The 20,821-nt window shown below is 34.4% G+C and overlaps 1 protein-coding gene across 7 annotated transcripts in view; it reads right to left on the minus strand.

Annotated features, from left to right (window-relative positions):
- Positions 1 to 20,821, minus strand: part of LOC129002446 (dmX-like protein 2) — a 205,566-nt gene that overhangs the window by 15,540 nt on the left and 169,205 nt on the right. For 5 of the 7 annotated variants that reach the window (XM_054430251.1, XM_054430249.1, XM_054430248.1 and 2 more), the window contains 5 exons: positions 19,975 to 20,173; positions 18,297 to 18,341; positions 6,723 to 6,945; positions 3,381 to 3,505; positions 2,049 to 2,193 (listed from right to left, as the gene is read on the minus strand). In XM_054430251.1, the coding sequence (XP_054286226.1) occupies positions 2,049 to 2,193; positions 3,381 to 3,505; positions 6,723 to 6,945; positions 18,297 to 18,341; positions 19,975 to 20,173 (737 nt within the window). The remainder of the gene's footprint in view (positions 1 to 2,048; positions 2,194 to 3,380; positions 3,506 to 6,722; positions 6,946 to 18,296; positions 18,342 to 19,974; positions 20,174 to 20,821) is intronic. The other 2 variants (XM_054430254.1, XM_054430252.1) reach the window with 1 other exon arrangement.

Here is a 20,821-nt window from a genome sequence, read left to right on the forward strand (position 1 = left end):
GACTAGTTGCGCACCCTTGCTACTAGTCCCGCCACCAGCAGGCCATGTTATCTATGCTGTTTATTACGCGCAGCCACAGTCGTGGGCCACAGCGCACCCCCCCTCCTCCCTGCCATCCCCTCTGTCACGAGTTTAGTGTCAAAATTGTATCATAATTATTATATTTTATAATCATATTTATGGTTATACTAATGTCAAAAATGTTATATTTACTTAAAGGTCAGTGCTAGCCTCTCCTTACGCCTATATGAAATCAAATCATTCACATTCTTGTGGCATACGGATAAGTCACCGTCTATTTTTTTTTTAATTCACCAAAAAAACATTTTGTCATTCTCTCTGAGATCATAGTTAAGTGTGAAAATTACTCCCTTTGAAGGTCTTTATTTTAGTTACGGATGGACTCCAATCCAATACTTTTGTTTCGCCTACTTTTACGATGCTCAAGTGAAAGTAGATGAAATAGTAGTATTATCATTCATACTGAGAAACTACATACAAGTCTGCATACAATTCGGCTAGACGTGCGACCTCACCACACTTGTCGCTACCCCTAGACACATGTGACCAGGTCAAGTAGCGAGCCACTTGAGTAGCAGCGCATAATAAGGCTCTAAGGAAGAAGTTGTCTGCTCTAGCTTCATTTTACTAACTTCATTGACAAATTTAACCACCTGATGATGATGTTTTATAACTTGAAACTTCTTGCTTTAAAGCAAAGCCAAGAGTATGAAAAGTAGGTTTTTACACTGACAAATTTGAATTTTAGCCTATCTGAAAGTCACAAACCTAAAAAGTTCCCATTTAAAAAATTGCATGTTTTAACAAAGTTATATTGTTACAGTTAAAATCTACAAATACACAAAAAAAAAAATACCTATACAGAGTGTTCAAAAAAGGTGGGGACATAATTTACGTAGTGATTCCTTGGGTTAAAATAAAGAGAAAATCAAGAGTACAATTTTTCCAAAATCGCTTTGTTGACCAGATATCACCATTTTGATTTTTTTACATAACAATTTTTATCTTTGAATTTTTTTAACCGATCTTTTAACTTTATTTAACTTGATATGTATGTTAAGGTAGAAGAGACTCAAGCTTAAAAAAAATCATCTTCATTCAACTAAAAATTTCAAAATGGTGGCCATTTTAATGTTTTAAACTTAAATTACTAAAAAAGGCTGGTTGTATGAAATAATGTCAAGAACAATTTTATTTAGCAATATAAGTTTAAAACATTAATATCAATATAAGTTTAAAACATTAATATCAATATAAGTTTAAAACATTAATATCGCTGCCGTTTTGAAATTTTTAGTTGAATGAAGATGAACTTTTTGCTAACATGAGTCTCATCTTTTTCTACCTTAACATACATACCAAGTTTCATAAAGATCGGTTGAAAAAATGTTTATGTAAAAAATACAAAATGGTGGATATCTGGTTAACGAAGCGATTTTGGAAAAGTGTTATTCTTGATTATATCTTTATTTTGACCCAAGGAATCACTACGTAAATTATGTCTCCACCTTTTCTGAACACCCTTTATAGTGTAGGCTAATAAACAACACCAAAAATTGAGATCAGATAATCCAAATGCATTAACCAGGGAATATTACTACTACCCAGACACAAAAAAATCTACAGGTAGCTGAAAACAACACTTAACCCATTACGTTTGTTTAAACCAACAAACACAAAACATATAGACTCACTGAATAATTAACTTATCTCCTCAACACTAAACTTCTACGATTAAGCTTATACTTGAATTTTTATTGAATGACTGATAACCATGCTAAGCCGGTGTTCACCGGTGTTCTAAGCATTATTCATGCATGCTTCGAGTGCCTTGAGCACAAAACATGCAAAGTTATGTTACATTGTGCTGAGGTATCTGATGATGTTGTAATATGGAATAGTTTTATGAAATGTATATTTCTAAAGTTGTTTTGTTTTCCTTGAAAACTAAGGGCAGGGTGAGAAAACTTATAATATCTTGTACGTTAACTAACAGTAGTTCTTCTGGTTTGTCGTGTTGTACTCACTACTGAAGCGCCTCGCCCAGTTTGCCCTGCTAGACCACCCTGAGGACTCATCGCTTGGTTAGGATTGGCTGCAGGATTCTGCATCGGTTTATCATTGGGAGTCTGAATCACAAGGAACCCGCTCGATGGTAGCAACTCAGGTTCCCTGGTGAGAGAAAAGGGCTTTTAACTGTCACAAATTTTTAAATTATTACCAAACAATAGTTTTTTTGTAATTTGTATAATTTTTGGACTAGTTGTTAGTGAAACAGGCAACAATTTTTGTGCAGGGTGAGTATTATGTGGAGAGTATTATGTGTTAATTACAAGGAAAAAAATGTGGTTCAGATTCCACAATAAACTGTAGGTCCCTTAGTTGCCATTGGTTGTATGGGCTATGCTATTAATTAACAGCTGTGTCTAAGGAACATGTCGGCCTCAGTCACTAACAAGACTACAAGATCGCACCACTTATCCTACACTCATCCTTTACTCATATTCAGTTTAAAGTACACACATAGTGGTGTAATTGAAGTAACTGATTGAGAGATGATTTTTTTAGATTAAAAATAATGATTACCCCAGCAAAATGCTACTGAATTTTACACGCTTTAATTTGGTGATTTTCTGATCATGCAAGCACTATAACCACTCAGCAATACAAAGGCTTAACAATACAAATGTATCTGCTTTGTTTTTAATCATCTTATTCTCCTCCACCCCACTGTACTCTTTCTTACCCTACAACCCACTCATCACTCTCTTCACTACCACCAAACTCACACACACACACACCCTCTCTCTCTCTCTCTCTCTCCTGGCCAGCACGAAAATCTATAAAGCGCTATCTTGCCAGCACTGTGTTCATGGAAATACATTCACTTATTTCACTAATAATAATAACGACCTATTGTCTTTTTTTAATTGCCATTCCAAAATTCAACAATTTTTCTTTTTTCTATTTGACAGCAACTTAGCAGACGCACAGGTAGCACTGCCTATGTCTGCTAGTTCCTTTATTTTATTGTTATAATTTTTGGCTTTATTAAAACTCGTATAAAATATTTTAGTGACAAAAGTCTCTGTCTATTATACTTTATTTAGTTATAATCACAGCTTGTAGCCTATGTTTTTTTGGAATAAACTATATTCATTCATTCATTCATTCATATCTAATAAAATGTTATAGAAGGAAAAGAATATGTTATTGGCATAAGTATTGGCATATTTTGGTATCTTGATTAGGTCTGAAATCGGAATTGCATCTGGAGTCTAGAATCAAAGTCAATCTACATATCATTGAACCTACATTGGATGTGGACAATATTGGCCCATTACTGATGAACAACTTACTTGTTGAGGCTCATGAGGTCCAGCTCACACTCGTCCTCAAGCCAGGAAGGCATCTCTAGCAGTAGAGAGATGTCCATCTCCTGTACCTCCCGAGGTGTGGCTAGAGCTAGCAGTCCCCCATTCACCTGTGGAAAGTCAAAGTCTTGCACATATTACATCTTTAAATGGACAATGTGCATTAATTCAAGTTTTGTCCATAGATGAATCACAATGTAACACGATGTTCATTTCAAATTTAAAAAAAAACAAAAAAAAACTATACTAAAATGAAAGAACCTTAAAATAAATATGAACAATTGAAAAATAAATCTAAGCTTACAAATGGAAGAAGGAACACAAATGTTGGTATTAGCAAAATATAATATATTCTGCAGAAAATATTATTTTAACAATGAAAAGCAGAGAATTGTTTTATTTGCATCATTCACTTATTATGTACCGATTTTGTTGCAAAAGGCAACAAATCAATACAAGTTAACGCGAAGAACAGTCAGCTGTTTTGAACAATAGATCAGTATAGACCAGAATGCACCACGCACTAGAGGAGTAGAGGGGATAAGGTCTAGTCGGATGGTCATTTGCTTCCAGCAGGATCAGTTCCTCTCCAAATCTCAACGTAACTAGTTCGGTAAAACTTTCGTTTGTGCAAATTAAATTCATCTCACGGCGTTTGGTCGGGCAATCTCAAATTTCCTTAAAGTCGTTCAGCCTATATCCCTAAGGGATATAATTGCCTCGCGATCGGAAATTAGAATTTGTGTTGTTGTCAAAAAGTGCAAAAGTTCGTTACCGGCCAAACGCGGTCCGCCATTTGAAAATTTCTCAAACGTTCACACGAGTTTCAATTGATCGCGTCTTGTAGAATACCGACTAGTTACATTTCCTCATCCTGATCCCTTTGTTTGTGTTATATTTGTGGACGTCCAAACTGTAAGTAATTTGTGTTATTTATTTGTTATATATTTAAATTTCAGTGAGTCGCATACTTTGTAAATTTTCCTGTCTTGTTTTGTTAATTCATGTAGAATAAGCACATGTTCCCCGGTTCGATCCCAATTCGCTGATTTTCATATCCATTCATATTGTAACAATCCTCTTTATTTATTAGACTGTGGTAATACAATAGCATTAAGAATAAATAGATGAAAATGTTTTTATAGGGTAATTCAGAGTTGCTTTGTAATATTTTTATATAGTATTTGAATTTTGCACAGAGTCATTATTAAAGGTACAATTCGTCAAAGAGTGTCACAATCAGTATTTAAATTTGGGGGAATCAATTAATATCAAAGGAGGGATTAGGTAGCTGGTTCGGCTGAATACGGAAGTGTTATCGGAGGCTGTGCCAGTTTGCATATAGATGAACCGCCAAAGTGCCAAATTAGCCATAAAACAATAAGCGACGTTCCAGTAAATATTATTACGATTAAACGCAATACTGTTTAATCAGTTGACCTTCGAGAATCGACCTTCATATTTACATCGTTGGCCAACGAACAGGACTTGCTTGGCACTGGTCATCTCAAATTAAATTAAAAAACCACTCCTCCGTTGACACCTTCGAGATCGGTGTGAAACCGCGCCAAATATTCCCCTTTGATAAATCCATTCAACGTTCTCAAACAAAACAATTCAGTCTGATTGTATCACTCACGGTCATATTTTATATTACATCACACAATCAGAAATTGTCAAACCGAAATCATTGTAAATCTTAAATACTGCTTAATAAATCAAATTGTTACTCACTTTTTAGTTCTCAATAACCTTGGTAATTCAGTATATGCAATAGTATCTAATTGGTAAACAAAAGGTAATTCAGTAAATCATAAGCCACTACAAAAGATTCACCTTTTAAGTGCAACACTAAACACTAGTGTAGTAGTGAGCAAGTAAATTCAGTGTAGAATTAAGACTGGTAAATTGCTCTCATTAAAGGTATTACATTTTTGGAAGAACCATAACAGTACCAAGGGCGTCCCCTAAGGACCTTTGGGGAATATTTATATTTTGCAGGGCCCACACATATTTTTTATAACATCAAGCTTCCACTGCCAAAAGCTCTGTCTGATATTTTTATTTTCTAGAGTTCTTCCAACCTAGGGGCAACCAACATTTGTAAAGAATTCATTAAAGAGCATTGCAAGGAGTAAATATATTTAAATACAATATTTAAATATATAAAAGTAGTAGAAAGGGGAAACCCCTTTCCTTTTTTCTTTTTTTCTTTACAATTAATCATCAAGAAAAAATCTTCAATGCAGTAATAAGACCTTATCGATAACAAATTCGTGATTTTTTTATATTGTTGAAGGTAGGTTTCTTGGTTATCACTTTTTGGAACTATAGTTTGTAAAAACTTTTATCTCATGTAGGTTGTTCTGTTTACATACAGAATATGAAAATACTCTACTGTACTCCGGTACTATCAATAAAAATAAAAATATACAGTACTAGAATGATTGGGAGGAGGTAAACTGGAGCCTTTGGCTGGCGCGCCAGTGAGGTCGTGGTGCGAAATGTTTGCCTTGACTGTAAAATTACTGTACTCTTTCTTACCTTACTTAATTCCAACACGCTTGGTAAAACCAAAGTTTGAATCACTACTGTAGCCTTTATATGATATGGGGTGCAAGTAATGTTTTCTGAGGTCAGCTACTAGGTCTCAAAGTTAGGTTTGGTTAGGTTAGGTTAGGTTAGAGTAGGTTAGGAATACCAATGTTTTAATTGGATCCTCAGCTTTGAACTCAAAAGGAAATCAAATATGATAACGCACTTTGTGTTAATTTCCGTAGTGGAAAAACTTTAAGCGGTGTTGAATTTTTCATGAGATTTACTTTCTAAAGATAATTTGTGGAATAGTGTTTTGATAACTGAAAGGGTTGCTGTAATTTATTAAAAGTATGTTACCTCAAATTAATACTTACACTTCATTACACAATTTAACTCTAACTAGTCGCTGAATCTCAATTGTTCAGTGAATAAAATCAAATGAATAGAGAACACAGCACAAAGGTATTAGGTCAAATAAAAAGAGTACAGTCAAGGCAAAAACTTCGCACCACGGCCTCCCAGTGCACCAGCCAAGGGGCAGCAGTTTACCTACACCCGAGTGAAATTGGAGACATAACTGTCCCAATTTACTGTACTGTAGAAATATGTTGCATCCCGTATGTAGGGAGTACTACCTGGATTCATTTTCAAGGGTTTAAATAAGCAAGGTTATTTAATTCCAAGGTAAAAAAGGTGAAATCCAAGTATTAAATAACACGTCTCAAATAAAAAGTGTCATTATGGTTTCCTAAATATACAAAAGTGTTTACAACTGCTAGGTCAACTCACGTTGTTGAGACAGAAGGCAGTGATAGAGTCCTGTTCCTTGTGTATGATCCTGACAGGCTCGGGTAGATGCACGTCCTGTCCCACACGATCCGTCACATCCAAAATGCTTGGTGGACTGCGTCGCTTGCCAAACACGCACCGGATGAACAACTCTTGTACCGGCTCCTGGCGCACCAGGAAACTCCACAGTCGACGTGCCGGTGCAGCAGACCAGTGCCGGGGGCTGTAACATGTATTGGTATAATTTTGAAGTTTTGCTAAACGATATGTTAAAATTCTCCTCAATGTATTATCAAGTTATGTAGTGTATTGAGCTTCCTCAACGACATAAAACAAATTAAATAAATACAATCAAAACTAATTGTTCATTATGGTATTATAACCTCTGGATCACCAATAAATATTAATGACCAATAAGTAGTCCCTTAAGTTGAATTACGTACCAGTTTTCCAGGGCTAGATTGGTGCCATTCTCGGGATGTACAAGAATATTTATGCATATATATATATATATCTAAAGAATTGAAGTTGACTACAATAGTCACATATATTTGTACAACCTAAGGACGGCACCAATTCAGCACTGAAACTAGTTGCTTAGTGTAATTTTAAGGATTACAATAATCAGGTATTTATACATTTTGAAGAAAATAAGACTGCTTTAGGCTTTTTTAAATGAGCATACATACAGAAATTTCAAACATTGGTATTGTTAACTTAACAGTCAGAGCGTGAGTTCATGGAGCACACAAGACATTAGAACTTCAATTTTTACTCTTTGGTAACAAATGCTCCATGCCGTTTGCATCATTAATGAAAGATGAATTTCCATACAGCACTGAATGCAAGATTACAAACAGTTTCATTTGAATCCTTATTGTACCTATTAATTTTGTCATTTGTTGAGCTTTTAAAAACTATAACATAGCATAGAATCTAATATTAGCTCATAAACTTATCAAACGTTTACTATTTTAAAAGTGATATTCAAATTTAAAAAGCAGTAACTGAGAAAATTATGAGCACTTAACTATTAAAAACCCCTACTTTGTAGAAGAAAGGTTTCAAAGTCCAAGCATGAATATTGAATAGGTAGCAATATGAAATAAGACAATACACTCAATGACTTATGGCAAGAATTTATGATACAACAAACCAAAATCTAAAATTAGCTTATGACCAAACTAAAATGAAACTAGTTTTACGAAGGAACAAAAATGACAATGAATAATGACTATAGTAATGAAATCATTGATGTATCACACATGAGCAATGCGTGTAAGTCTTGAAACAAAAACCATAGATGAAGTAATATAATGAGATAGGCAGCCATATGGAGTTTATCGTGGGCGTTTTTATAGCCTAGTAGTGTGCTGCTCCTAGCGGCAATATCGAGCCCTACAATCTGCGTTACCAACGGAAGCGCAAACAATGGCATTGTTTCCCATTGTACATGCCCAACGCAACTTCGAGAGCCCGCTTCCCGGCTCATGGATAAAGTTTACTGTGTCTGTTGCTTGATTTTTTAACCTCGCAGTGTGCGTGTTAGCGTTAAAAAATGTTATTACTCCATTTATATTATTAAATTAATAAATATTTAATACCTATACTAGTGGATATTATGTGAATGAAGTATTATTTTAATGTTAGACCTAATTAATTAATTTTAATATTAGGCCTAACTGAATTAGTATGCTATATTTATTGTACGCATGAAATGTTAACGAACTACAGTATATACAATTTATTTGATATTCTGTTATAATTTATAATACTGTATTAATAATAATGTTATAATAACATTTAATTATTTACTTGGTTGAGACGCAACAAAACTCTGTTTACCTTTGTTTGTTTACTTTTCTAGTTAAAAATTCAGAATGTCCATACGTTTTATTTTCATTTCCACCTAACCAAATTTAGATTTCTAGCGAATTTCCCTATAAGGAAGTACAGTAGCTATTGAGGTAGCACGGTAGGACTTAGGCCCGGGACCGATTAACATTTTAATTTTTATGTCCACAGAGGCTAAAAACACTATTGATTCAAATTGTTATATGCATTTCTTTGTACATGAACGCGATTAATTTTGTCCTGATTTTCATGGAATTTGGGTTAAAGGTTTAGGGCGTGAGAAACTCAATGAGATTGAGTTTCAATTCCAAAAATTGTAAATTTAAAATTCGTATGTCATTAAGTAAACTGTTGCAGTTTGCTTGTTTATGGATATAATATGTTGCCCAACATTTTGAAAATCTTATTTATTTCATCCTGTACTAAAAATTTTGTAGAGAAACAATTGTTACTTATCCCATACCAGCAAACCTAATCACTTAAATCGTAAATCTTATGTTATTCGAACTGGGAAATAAATTTGTTTTGTTTATGGAAATTTTTTAGTGCGAATCCAATTACGGAAATTTAAGTTTTGCTTCGTCAGCAGGTTTGCTGCGATAGGGGTATTTTAAATTAAAACTGTGCGCATTTTAACACAAAAAAGGGTAAGAGTTTGGAGTAAAAGTAGAAATGTTTTATTTTGAAGATTTGAATAAATATGACACAAAATCTGGTACAGAAAATTTTTTTAAATTATGGAATGTCACCACCCACCTGCCAAGACATTCCTTTTCATTGAACAGATAAATTTTAACTAACTAAACATAAGTAACATTGTGACTACGGACACTATATCGGGGTTTTTAAACTAGCAACATTATGTTTTTGCACGTGGTTTATAATTAAAAACTAAATTTATCAATAGTATTTATATTAGTGGTACTTATAACAAATATACTTTAGTGGTATCATACAAGTGCAGAGTGACAAGTTATAAGACAAGTTAAAAATGAGTGAAAGTAAGACAAAATCGGTTATAATTATCTAGAAATGAATGTGGAATTGTCATTTTACTAAACGTTGATTCCGTACTCAGGATGTGCACATAAACAGATCCTGTATTTAACTTTTTCATCCATAATGTTTACGGGGTTTGTTAACCTCCGTCCATTGTTAAACGGCCGGCGGCATCAAAGGCGAGACGAGTTTTCACTTCACCAACCCGCCTCGGTCGGGGTGGTTCGGAGTACGTGACTCGCCACCGTCCATGGGGATGACACACCGATACAATTATATGGCATGTTGTAAATCAACCAAGTCAATTCACACTTCTGCACGAGTTTGGCCACTCCTAGGGCATTTTTTTGGTGATTCTTGTGTTAGTGTTGTGCCGGACGTGGACTGAAGAGGTTCAATTCAGTTAGCCTCTATGTAGTCGCAGTAGTTTCGTTAAACATTAGTTTTTATTAGTATACATGTGCCTCGTGATAGTTTTTTTTAAATACGTATCGTTATTAGTTTTTTAAGTTCTGTACAGGATTTTAGTGAACTAGTTGCAATGTGCTTTTAGATATGTCAGGCGGAAGCAAAAAGTGTGCGTTTTTATCATGTACGTCATCTCAACCAAAAGATGGATTGCGATTTTTTAAATTCCCTGTAAGAAATCCGGAAGTATGTGATCGTTGGGTTATCAATTGTGCTAACAGCCAGCTTATAGATTTGCCCCTATCTGCTCTCAGGTCTCGGGTTGTTTGCGAGAAACATTTTGAGCCATTATGCTTCAACAACCCGTCTAAGAGTAGTAAATTGAGAAAAGACGCAGTGCCTACTTTGTTTATTCAAGACACCGAAGTGCATCCAGACCTCGGAGTACACCAAACGGTCCCCAGAACAACCTCAGCCTCAACAACAGCTGATGATCCCGACAGTCAACCGCCGTTGTCTTGGATCGACCGACAACGACAGATGCACGTTGGGGCTGGTCCATCATCACTCGCGTTACAGCCTCCGCCACAGCTACCTCTGCCTGGACAATCTCCGTTCCTGCCTACGTCACCACCACAGTCATCATCGCCTCTGTCTCAAGAACCACAGTTCTTGCCTCCGCCACCGACATCCCTTGCCAAAAGAATGAAGCTGTGCTCGATGACAGAATCAGCGCCCACAGCCGTTCACACCCCGGTCACAAGAAGTAAGTTGATAAGTCACGCATCTCCAGATACGCCCAGGAAAATAAAACTTAAAAAAAGACTATTTAAAAGCAAACGTAAACTTCACCAAATTTCTGAAAAGTCCCGGCGACAAAAGCTAAAACGTATATCAAAACATAAGGCTTATTCTACCGCTTGTGGTTATATATCAAGCGAACCTTTTAAAACTTTACTGAAAATGCAAATGTTGCATACAAGGGGTACACAATGGTCAGAAAAGGAGAAGCAGCTTGCTGTAGAACTCCACTACAGATCACCAGCACTATACACCAACTTGATAACCGACAAACAATTTATTTTGCCAAGTCGTCGTACAATATCAAGTTGGGTTAATGTCATCGACCTTATGCCTGGAATTTCCCAAGATCTTATAGATAAAATGAAGTTCAAAGCAACGACCATGAACGACAATGAAAAACAAGTGGTTTTAATATACGACGAAATGGTCATCAAAAAACACCTGACGTTTAATGAAAAGCGTGATTTGGTAGAGGGGTTTGAAGACCTAGGACCCCACGGGCGATCTCCACGCGTCGCAACACATGTACTAATGTTTATGGTACGCGGCATATTCCACAAATGGAAAATGCCCATTGCGTACTACCTGAGTGGAACACCAACTGAAGGTAGTTTGCTGTCAAAGATAATTGTTGACGTGGTTCGAGAGGTGGGCAGAACAGGATTAAATATACGTGCTCTTGTTTGTGACCAGGGAAACAACAATGTGAAAGCTGCAAATCTCCTGGGAGTTAGTAAAGAAAAGCCTTTTTTCTTAAACGAAAATAAACAGATCTTTGTTGTTTATGACCCTCCACATCTGATTAAATCCATAAGGAATAATTTGATGAAAAACAATATACTTTTTGAAAATGGAAGGGCCTCGTGGCAGCACATCAAAGAGCTGTATGAGATAGATTCAACGTCAACTACTGCTCGTGCACTAGTCAAGCTAACATCAAAGCACATTTCACCAAATGCATTTGATAAAATGAAAGTTAAACTGGCGACACAAATTTTCAGTCGTTCGGTGAAGGCCGCCATGACAACCGCTGTACAGACAAATCAACTCCCCAAGGAAGCCATGGAAACAGCAGAATTTATTGGCAATTTTAACGATGTTTTCGACTGTTTGAACAGCAAACTACTGTTTGACAACACTCCTCTTCGGTGTGCGCTTTCTGAAACAACCAAACAAGGACAGTTTGTAAAAGAAAAGCTTCTCAGTGCTTTAAGATGGATCGAGAACTTACAAGTAGAGAAGTTTAAGAAAGTCAGAGGGAGCACAGTCCGAAAACTTAGTAAACCACCTAGTTTTCATGGCTTTGCGCAGACAATAAATGCAGTGTTAAAGCTCTGGGAAATCTTGCATGCCGAGGGAATCACGTTTCTGATGACAAATCGTCTCTCCCAAGATGCAATTGAGAACGAGTTTTCGATGTGCCGACAAAGAGGGGGGTTCGACCGAAATCCGTCAGCTACAAAGTTTCGCCAGAATCTGAGGCACCGGATCCAAGTGTCGCTGATGAAGCCTCCATCAACCACTAATTGCGAGATGGACGACGAGGAAATGGTCCCAGTTTTGTTGGAGCAAGCTACGGTGGAAGTTGAAGCTACTCCGCCAACTGACACAGAGGACGACCCTGACGACCCCTGTGATGTCGCCGACAGCGAGGACCAGACGCAGCCCTTGGACCACGACGACGCAGACGGCTCGGATGTCGAAGAGGACGTCATCGTTGTCTCCGCGGACCCAGCAGTTACCGTCACAAGCCTGACCGTCCCTACTCTGGAGACTTGTTCAATTGAGTAAGTACACTCACCATAGCTTCAGTTTCGTACCTATCATTATAATTTACGTTTACGTTATCTGAAATCATCGTACAATATCTTTTAAAGTTACTTAGTTCTTATGATCTTAATAATCAAAGTAATTATGAAATTGTTGATAGTAAACTCACAATATTATGACAAATCTATATATGATATTACTGTATAAAGAAGAAGAGGTGTCTGTGGTACTGTCCGGCAGTATGTCTCTGAACCAATAATTGGTTCAGAGACATACTAACATTTAAGACTAATTATTAGTCTTAAATGTTTTCTTAAGACTACGACAACGACAATACACCGATGTATATGTTTTGAAATACACGAATGTTTTCTTAGAGCTCCAGAGATTTGTTTAGAGCTATTCGTGTTTTGATATTGACATAGGGCTCCACCCCGGTGGCTTTCAAAGGTTTTATGAGGTGAGAGATTTAAAAGTAAATTGATTGGTCTCCACGGCAACTAAAAGAAAACTCGCAATGTTTGTAACGTAGGCAAATTGTATTTAAAATGTTAAGAAGCAGAACCGTCAAATCCATTGTTTTCCACATTCCACACAGCTGGTTTAAACAAACTCAATAGTTAATACGTATATGTACAACTGTATGGTAGATTTATTTGTTCAAAAATGTTGTCATTGATTTGAGAAATACCTAAGATTCTAACCATGATTAATCCAGCCTAGTTCTTTTAAGCTTAACTTTAAAAAAATAGTTGAACCTATTTTTTTTAAAGTTAAGCTTAAAAGAACTATGCTTAATTAATAGAGTTTTGTGGAAACGATAAATTGCACTGCTTACATGTTTTAGTTTTACAATATTGGTATAATTATTTTTAAGCTTTGAACTCCTTGTATTGAGTTAGAGTAAGGTTTAAAATGCATATGTTATGTTTGTCAGCTTAATTGTCCTAGTGAATCAAATTCGAATTTTTTTCTAACGAAATTCTAAAACATAAATAAAGAGAGGTATATATGCACTCTATTTTTGTTAATTTTTTTTTAATCCTACTTTTTTATAGCGGCAGTAAAAATTCTGAGGGTTTTAGCCCAAAGGCAGCTGCAGATAATATTATTTAAACTTTCTTTTATCATTGACTTTGGGTAGTGCAAAAACGCTGTGCTAAACTTCGCATCACATTGTGAAATTGAAACCAAAAATTATTTTTTGTTTTTTACTAATTAATTTGCATTATATTTATTGGTTAGGTTTAATTATAACATGGTTTATCAATAACAAGCTTATAATTTTGTAGCAAAACTAAAACATGACTTTTTTAACAAATAAAAATACAGTGCGTATACAGTATGAATGCATATTACATCATCTGCAAAAGCTGTATTTTGACCTCTTAACCAAACCACTACTGTATTTTGTTTGAAGAATTTGATAATAAACAATCATCCTCAAAATATTCAGATTACATTGTTGAGTGTTGATACATTGTTAAAGGGTTTTTATCACTACGGTTGAACAGACACTTTTTCCCGTGTGAGGAACTATTTTTCTTCATGTTGATCGACTATTCGAACGAACTATGTTTCAATATATATATATAGGCCTATATATTTTTTTATAGATAACCCGTCAAAACTACTTTTAAGTTATTTTCAATTTAATTTGCTTATGGAAGCAAGCAGGTGTTTATAGACCCACTTTCACTAGTGTTTTGAACGTTACTTTTCGCTACACTACAAAGACTAATTATTTTTTAAATTACAAAAAAAAAAAACAGACATTGGATAATTATGTATTACAGTTAGGAACATTACGAAACACGTAGTATGTTTTATGTTATGACTTCAATTTAAAGTTAATATTTATATTGGTTGTACATTTTTGGTCGTTGCCAATTAAAACAGTTCAAAATCTTTGTTTGTTAACATCGAAAAAATAAAAAAAAACCTTGTTATTACGACTTTCGCATATTAAACATTAATTTTCCGTAATAAACAATGTAATGATGGATTTTCACAGATGATGAACATGCAACAAAATAGGTCATTTCACACGAAAGTAAATTTCAAAAAAGAAAAAGTATATTTCACATTGTTTCTCATTAATAAATTGTATTTTATTTATAAACTATAAAGTCGCCTTTTATTTTGAGATTTGTAAACTGAGCATTATTTATTTGTTGTACAATACGTTTTTGGTAAGTTTTTGCTTATATTCTTACAGATACGTTGCGGGGTACATCGCAAAAGTCGTTGTAGACAAATACCATTGTAATAGCTGCAAGGAAGAATTAACTGTGGAAAACATTTTATCTGAACCCAATCAGCTTTTAATCCTCTACAAATCCTACGGCACAAAGGAGGGCATCTCACATCTCACTGCACCATCACCAACAATGGTTAAAATTACAGAAGTGATCCTGAACACATTTCAAACACATTTTCCCTCCCTTATGTACAAGAATAGTGTCAAAAGTGCTCTAGTGGACTTAGCTGTTACAGAAATAAGCAGAGTGGACAAACTATGGCTGCAACAAACTGACAATTGCTATGTTCATCGCCTTTTTCTAGTGAACTTCGTAATTCGCCTTAAAATTATGAAAACAATTTTATGGCAATCAAAAGAACTGAGGACTCCCAAATCCAGAACACCTAACTTCTCTCAATACAAGGAAAAACTTAAACTAGTTCAGAACTTGTAAATGCGTTGCTACACTTGCACCTCTTCTACAATCAAAATCTGTCTCCAGTGGCATTGAATATTAACCTTAACAGATTTTTTATTCTTCATAATACTTGCCTGTAAATTTTCCTAGATGTTAATTTGTTCGTTTATGCCTATTACGTATTAATTCGACTTTTACCATTATATATTTTTAACACCTTTTTACTGAAAATTATTGTATTATTGTAGTTTTTCTTTATTTTGATTGTTCTAGTAATTATTATTTTCCTCATAATTCCACGCATATTTATGTCGTATGCTTATTTTTATTCATGCAGATTTTTTAATATGGTTAATTGTACATATTTAAAGTTTCCTATTTATGTAAAATTTTAAGAACTATTTTGGAAATTGTCCTAGCAATTCTTATGATCTTCATAAGAAATATTTATCCAGAAATATTTATTTATTTTATATGCTTATTTTTATTCATGTTAATCTGTTGTTGATAGTTAATTTTGGTAAATTAAAGTTACCTATTTATGTCATATAATAAAAAAAAAAACAATTTGGTAGATTTTTAACAAATATAAATTGTACTATTAAATGTGATATACTGTAGCTAATGAAAGTTTGAACACTTTTAGGGCTACGATTTAAATGTATGCTTTTAACGTAACCTTTTACATGTATATCGATAGTTTTATTTATTTTATTTGTGATGATGTTGCTACGCCATTAATCTTTTTAATTTGATGTTCATTTCATTTTTCATCATTCATAAGTTTGACCATTTCCTTTATTTACAACTCAACATTGTGCCTGCAATTATGCATCTTACATGCGTTATTATTTTTTACTTTTAATCTTTCTTGTTTAGACTTTGTACATTTTAAATATAAATATGTTATGTATTTAGATTTAGTCAAGAATGTGTATAGGTATTATTATATATACGCATATCAAAAATAGGGTTTTTTTGGTTATTTTTGAGGGAATATAATAACGTAAATATAGCTTTCTGTTTAAATATTCGTCATTGGTTGTTCGTCTCTTAGAGCGATAGTGCCTATCTCTAAGAGAACTTCTCCATAAAAGAAGTACCCTGTTTCTGGTGGGAACTTTGACGCAGTAACAGGGCTTTGTGACTAATGTCCACCGGCACTAATCTATTTTTATCGTCAATCTTAAAGCAATCTATTTCAACTTGTCGTACGGTGTTAAAATGTTTTCTATTCATTCGTATGCAAACATTTATACGGATACCTTCAGTATGATACAATTTGTATCAATATTATTATTTGTTCAGTTCAACAATATTTGTAATAATACTAATAAAAAAAAATTACAGTCTAAGTGACATTGACAGTAGATTTCAAAACAATAGAATCATATTGTTTATCAAGATTGTTTATAGTTTTTTTTTTTTTTAGTAGGTATAAATAATATTGTAAGTAAATTGTTTAGGATAGTCAGTTTCCTTATTTAGTTCAGTATTTCAAAAAAAATTATAGTCCAACGTTTATTCTGCCAGGGCCACTTGTCGGCTTTACACGGGTACCGATGTCATAAACATCGTCCTTCTGCGAAAGGACGGACCCTCCCTTGCCAGTTCTTAGAATGTTTATAATCCCCAATCCAGGGCAAGGGATGTGTCCTTTGTGATTGTATCGACGAGCATCACATTGTTCAGTTCGCAAAGCTCTATAGGACGTGAGAGACTAATCCTTCCACGTATATTATAAGTCATTAGTTTTCATTCAATAATAATAACTAAATTTTAGTGTGTCCGAACTATACCTATAATAATTCTTTTGAGATTGGCGTAATTAACATGTCGAAATAGTTAATATTTTCGCGATCAGGAGGCGTAAAATTGTATTTCATATGATATAAACTAATTTAACTAATTCTATTACTTTATAATACTGGAAATTTCACTTGTAAACTTTTATTTAATGCTTTTACATTTTACCTTTGCTTCTTTAGTTAAAATATAAGTGGACGATTTCTTGGCGAACGAAAATAACGGTTTTAGGATTTATTTGTGTAAATAACTATTATGTACGTAAGTAATTATGTAAATGTGAATAACTATGTTAAAGTAAGGTCATATTAATTTTTGATAATTATGTTTTATTGCACACTTTTAAATTAGATGGTTGTCATTATTTAAGCAATTAAATGTTTATTGTTTGTAATAAAAACATTTTTCGTAATCGATAAATTGTGTCTCTTTGTGATATTGTTTAACTATTAAGTCCAATAATTAACCATAACCGAGCACTTATCGGCCCCGTTATTGTAATAACATAATACGTCATATTAAAGTATATACTTTCATTATTCAATAGCAAATGTCGTGGTTACTGTATAAGTTAGCGTGTCGGTAACGCAGTGCGGTTTGAGACAACGTACTGCGTTTAACCCACGACAGTGCTGCGAGCCGCGGACGGCCCGCGCAATACATCGTGCAGGCCCATCTAAAAACTCCCACGGTTTTATACACGCGGCTGCCTATCTCATTATATTACTTCATCTATGCAAAAACTATGAAACACAACTAAATCACAGTACACAACATTCCGTAACAATGAAGTTGAATGAGTGATAACTGTATATTAATTGTATACTTTGAAAACAATAAGACAAAAAGTAAACATAAATCCTTCCCAAACATTAAAAATGGTAAAATAGTTATTACAAAACATATTTACTGCAACAAAGAACCATAAAGTGTAATTAGTTGTAGTTGTTGGATTAGTATACTTACTTGATTGAATGTTGTTTTTACTCTGTTGCACTTGAGCATAATATAAAGTAACATTTGTGCTTATCTCAAAAAAAAAAAAAAAAAAAAAAAAATTATTTGGTAATTATATTAGTTTGTGGAGACTACTTTCTTTGGAAACCGCTGATCCCCACACCCTGGGCCTATTGTCTTTTCATTTCATAACAATTTTTTTACCAAAAGGAATATTTGATACAAAAATGTTCACTTAGTATAAAAAACATAACCACACATTGATATTCACAGTACCAAGTGTGAATATTTTCCAAACAATCTCAAAAAGACTTACCTAACAAAAAGGGGAATAATGCATTTTTCTTTTGGCGAATGAACTCTAAAAAAAACATTTGTTACAGTAAAACTCCAATTATCCGAACTCCAATTAACCGAATCTCCAATTATCCGAATCGCTTATTTCAACAATTAAAAAAACGTAAAGCTACAGTAATAAGTTTTGCAAAATACCAAAGAATTGTTACTAAACACATTTAGCCAATTTTGAACTTTGATGGAACACTATTGACTTAATAACATGTCTAGAACACTTGTACTATGAGCATTGTAAACTGTAAAAATGTTCTGATTTAAATTATTATTAATTAAAAGTTCACTTAGTACCGAAAATGAGGATTTTTCTTAAAAAATCCCGGAATTACGGTAAAACTCCGATTATCCGAAATTTTGATTATCCGAATGGGGTCTGGTCCCTATTGATTCGGATAATTGGAGTTCTACTGTACTTTGCAAACTATACAACTAGAGCATAAGTATTAAGCCTGAATAAGGATTCTACTCCAACCAAATCAATAATATGGTATCTGAATGGATGTTTAAAATAAATTTGACCAAAGACCATCTAAAAAACTCACCATTTGACAGAAGGGTCTGTATCAAGATCACTAGAGTACAGAGTAAATATGAATTATAAAAGAATAATTAAATGTATCTACTGAGTATTTAATATGGATTGTTTAGAAAAATAAGGTTTTTGTGCTAGATAAACTGTATGGTATATTGCAAGATATAATATAAGATGAAGATCCTTAATCTAAGGAACATAAAATAAAAGAGTGAAATAGTCACAAGTATAAATATGGGACATGGACAATAAATTTCACTATTCCTTCATTGGAGGAATTTGTACTTGAGTGATAAAGTCTTTCCTTCAAATGGTGAATGTATGGAAGACCTAGAGGTTGCGACTTGTTGGTGAGGCCAAAAACCTACTGAGGTTTGAGTGGCCACATAGGTAAAGTCCTTTAAATTGTAGGATGCTAAGCTCTAGCCCAAAACAGTTTTAAACATTACATTGGTTACCTAGAGGATAACAGCTTAAAAACATAGCTGAAACCATTGGTGTTTGGCACAACTTGAACCAGGCACCTCAGGGACAAAAGCCCACGATTTACCGATACATGTGACAATAAAGGTAAAGCAGTATATTTGTTTCCGTCACTGATAGGGCTAGACTACATTATTTAAGAGCAGACGAAACTCAAAAACGAGCAAGATTGCAGACGAAACTCAAAAATTTTGACGTAAACAATATGTTCTCATCATACTATGTAGAAAGAGCAAGAAAATAAAAAACACACTGAGAACTGTATAGTTGTAAAACTTAAGTAAAAACAAAATCTTAAAAACAAAAAACAAATGATAAATGATACTAGTGCAGAGTACAAATTGTGTTACCCTAAATTTGTGTGTTACCATTTGTTTTGTTTAAATGCTTATGTGTTTATTTATGTTTGACCACTATGTACTATGCACTATGTTGTCTGTTTAATATTTTATTGTTATGTTCCAGCTTTGGCTGGTTTTGTGTGCTCATATTGTTACGCCCGAAGCTTACATTTCAGGTCGTAAACATTGTAACCTTGTTTTTTACTAATTGTGGTAGAAAATGTGTGCAATAATCTCTTAAATATGACTAGGTTAGTGGGAGGTGGGAGGTGGTATATACTGACTGGAAGGGTGTGTTGTTCTTGTCCAGTAGTGAGCGGTACTTGTTGATGGGTGGCCCAGTAGTTGCTGTCTCTACGTAGCAGCCAGGTATGTAGTCTGCTGGGGGAGGACCTCTAGACTCCAGCTCTGACTTGAGCACCTCCTCCCACTGACTGACCACCCGCAACACACCGTGGATCAGAGGAGAACTCACCGGCAACTCTGTGAACAAACAATAAACTTAGTTTGTATAGGGCACTGGGCATTGAATAAGAAAGGGATACACAGTTTCAGGTAGTTGACAGCGCACACAATGTTCACAGCACAATTAAATTGATATTTCACCCTTACACGGAGGCTTCATCAGAAAAGGAAGTAGTAGAGTTGCACTTAAAAGACTGTCTACAAAATTGAGTGCAAACTCTGTGTGTGCTATTAATAGCCTGGAACTCTTTTCTTGGGTCATTTAGTTTAGCATCCATTCCTCCATTACTCAATGTATTGATAAACTTGTGTTTAAGTTTACAACCCTTTAGTATTACAAAACTATTAAATAGCTCAAAGATGACAACATAGAGTGCCTGCATACCACTTAGAATGAAAATCAAACAATTGTGAAATCTAGCTCTGTACTCCTCTATAATCACAAACAATGTTATGTGGGTTATGTGGTGGACCAATGCTTCTACGTGTCAAAACAAATGTTACTGTTAGATCAGAGAATCATAAGCTCTTCTGAGCAGCCCAACCATTTATTGAAATTCAGGGATCTAATAGACTCAATTGGCCTTTTTTGGCCAATTGGCCAGAAATTCTGCCAAATTGCCCTTTAAAATTTCTTCTAGACCGACAGGAAGAGAAAGCTCAACC

This window comes from Macrosteles quadrilineatus, unplaced genomic scaffold (genome assembly GCF_028750875.1).
Source record: "Macrosteles quadrilineatus isolate MER2022 unplaced genomic scaffold, UCM_ALF_1.0 Scaffold_9__3_contigs__length_116548681, whole genome shotgun sequence".
Lineage (NCBI taxonomy): Eukaryota > Metazoa > Arthropoda > Insecta > Hemiptera > Cicadellidae > Macrosteles > Macrosteles quadrilineatus.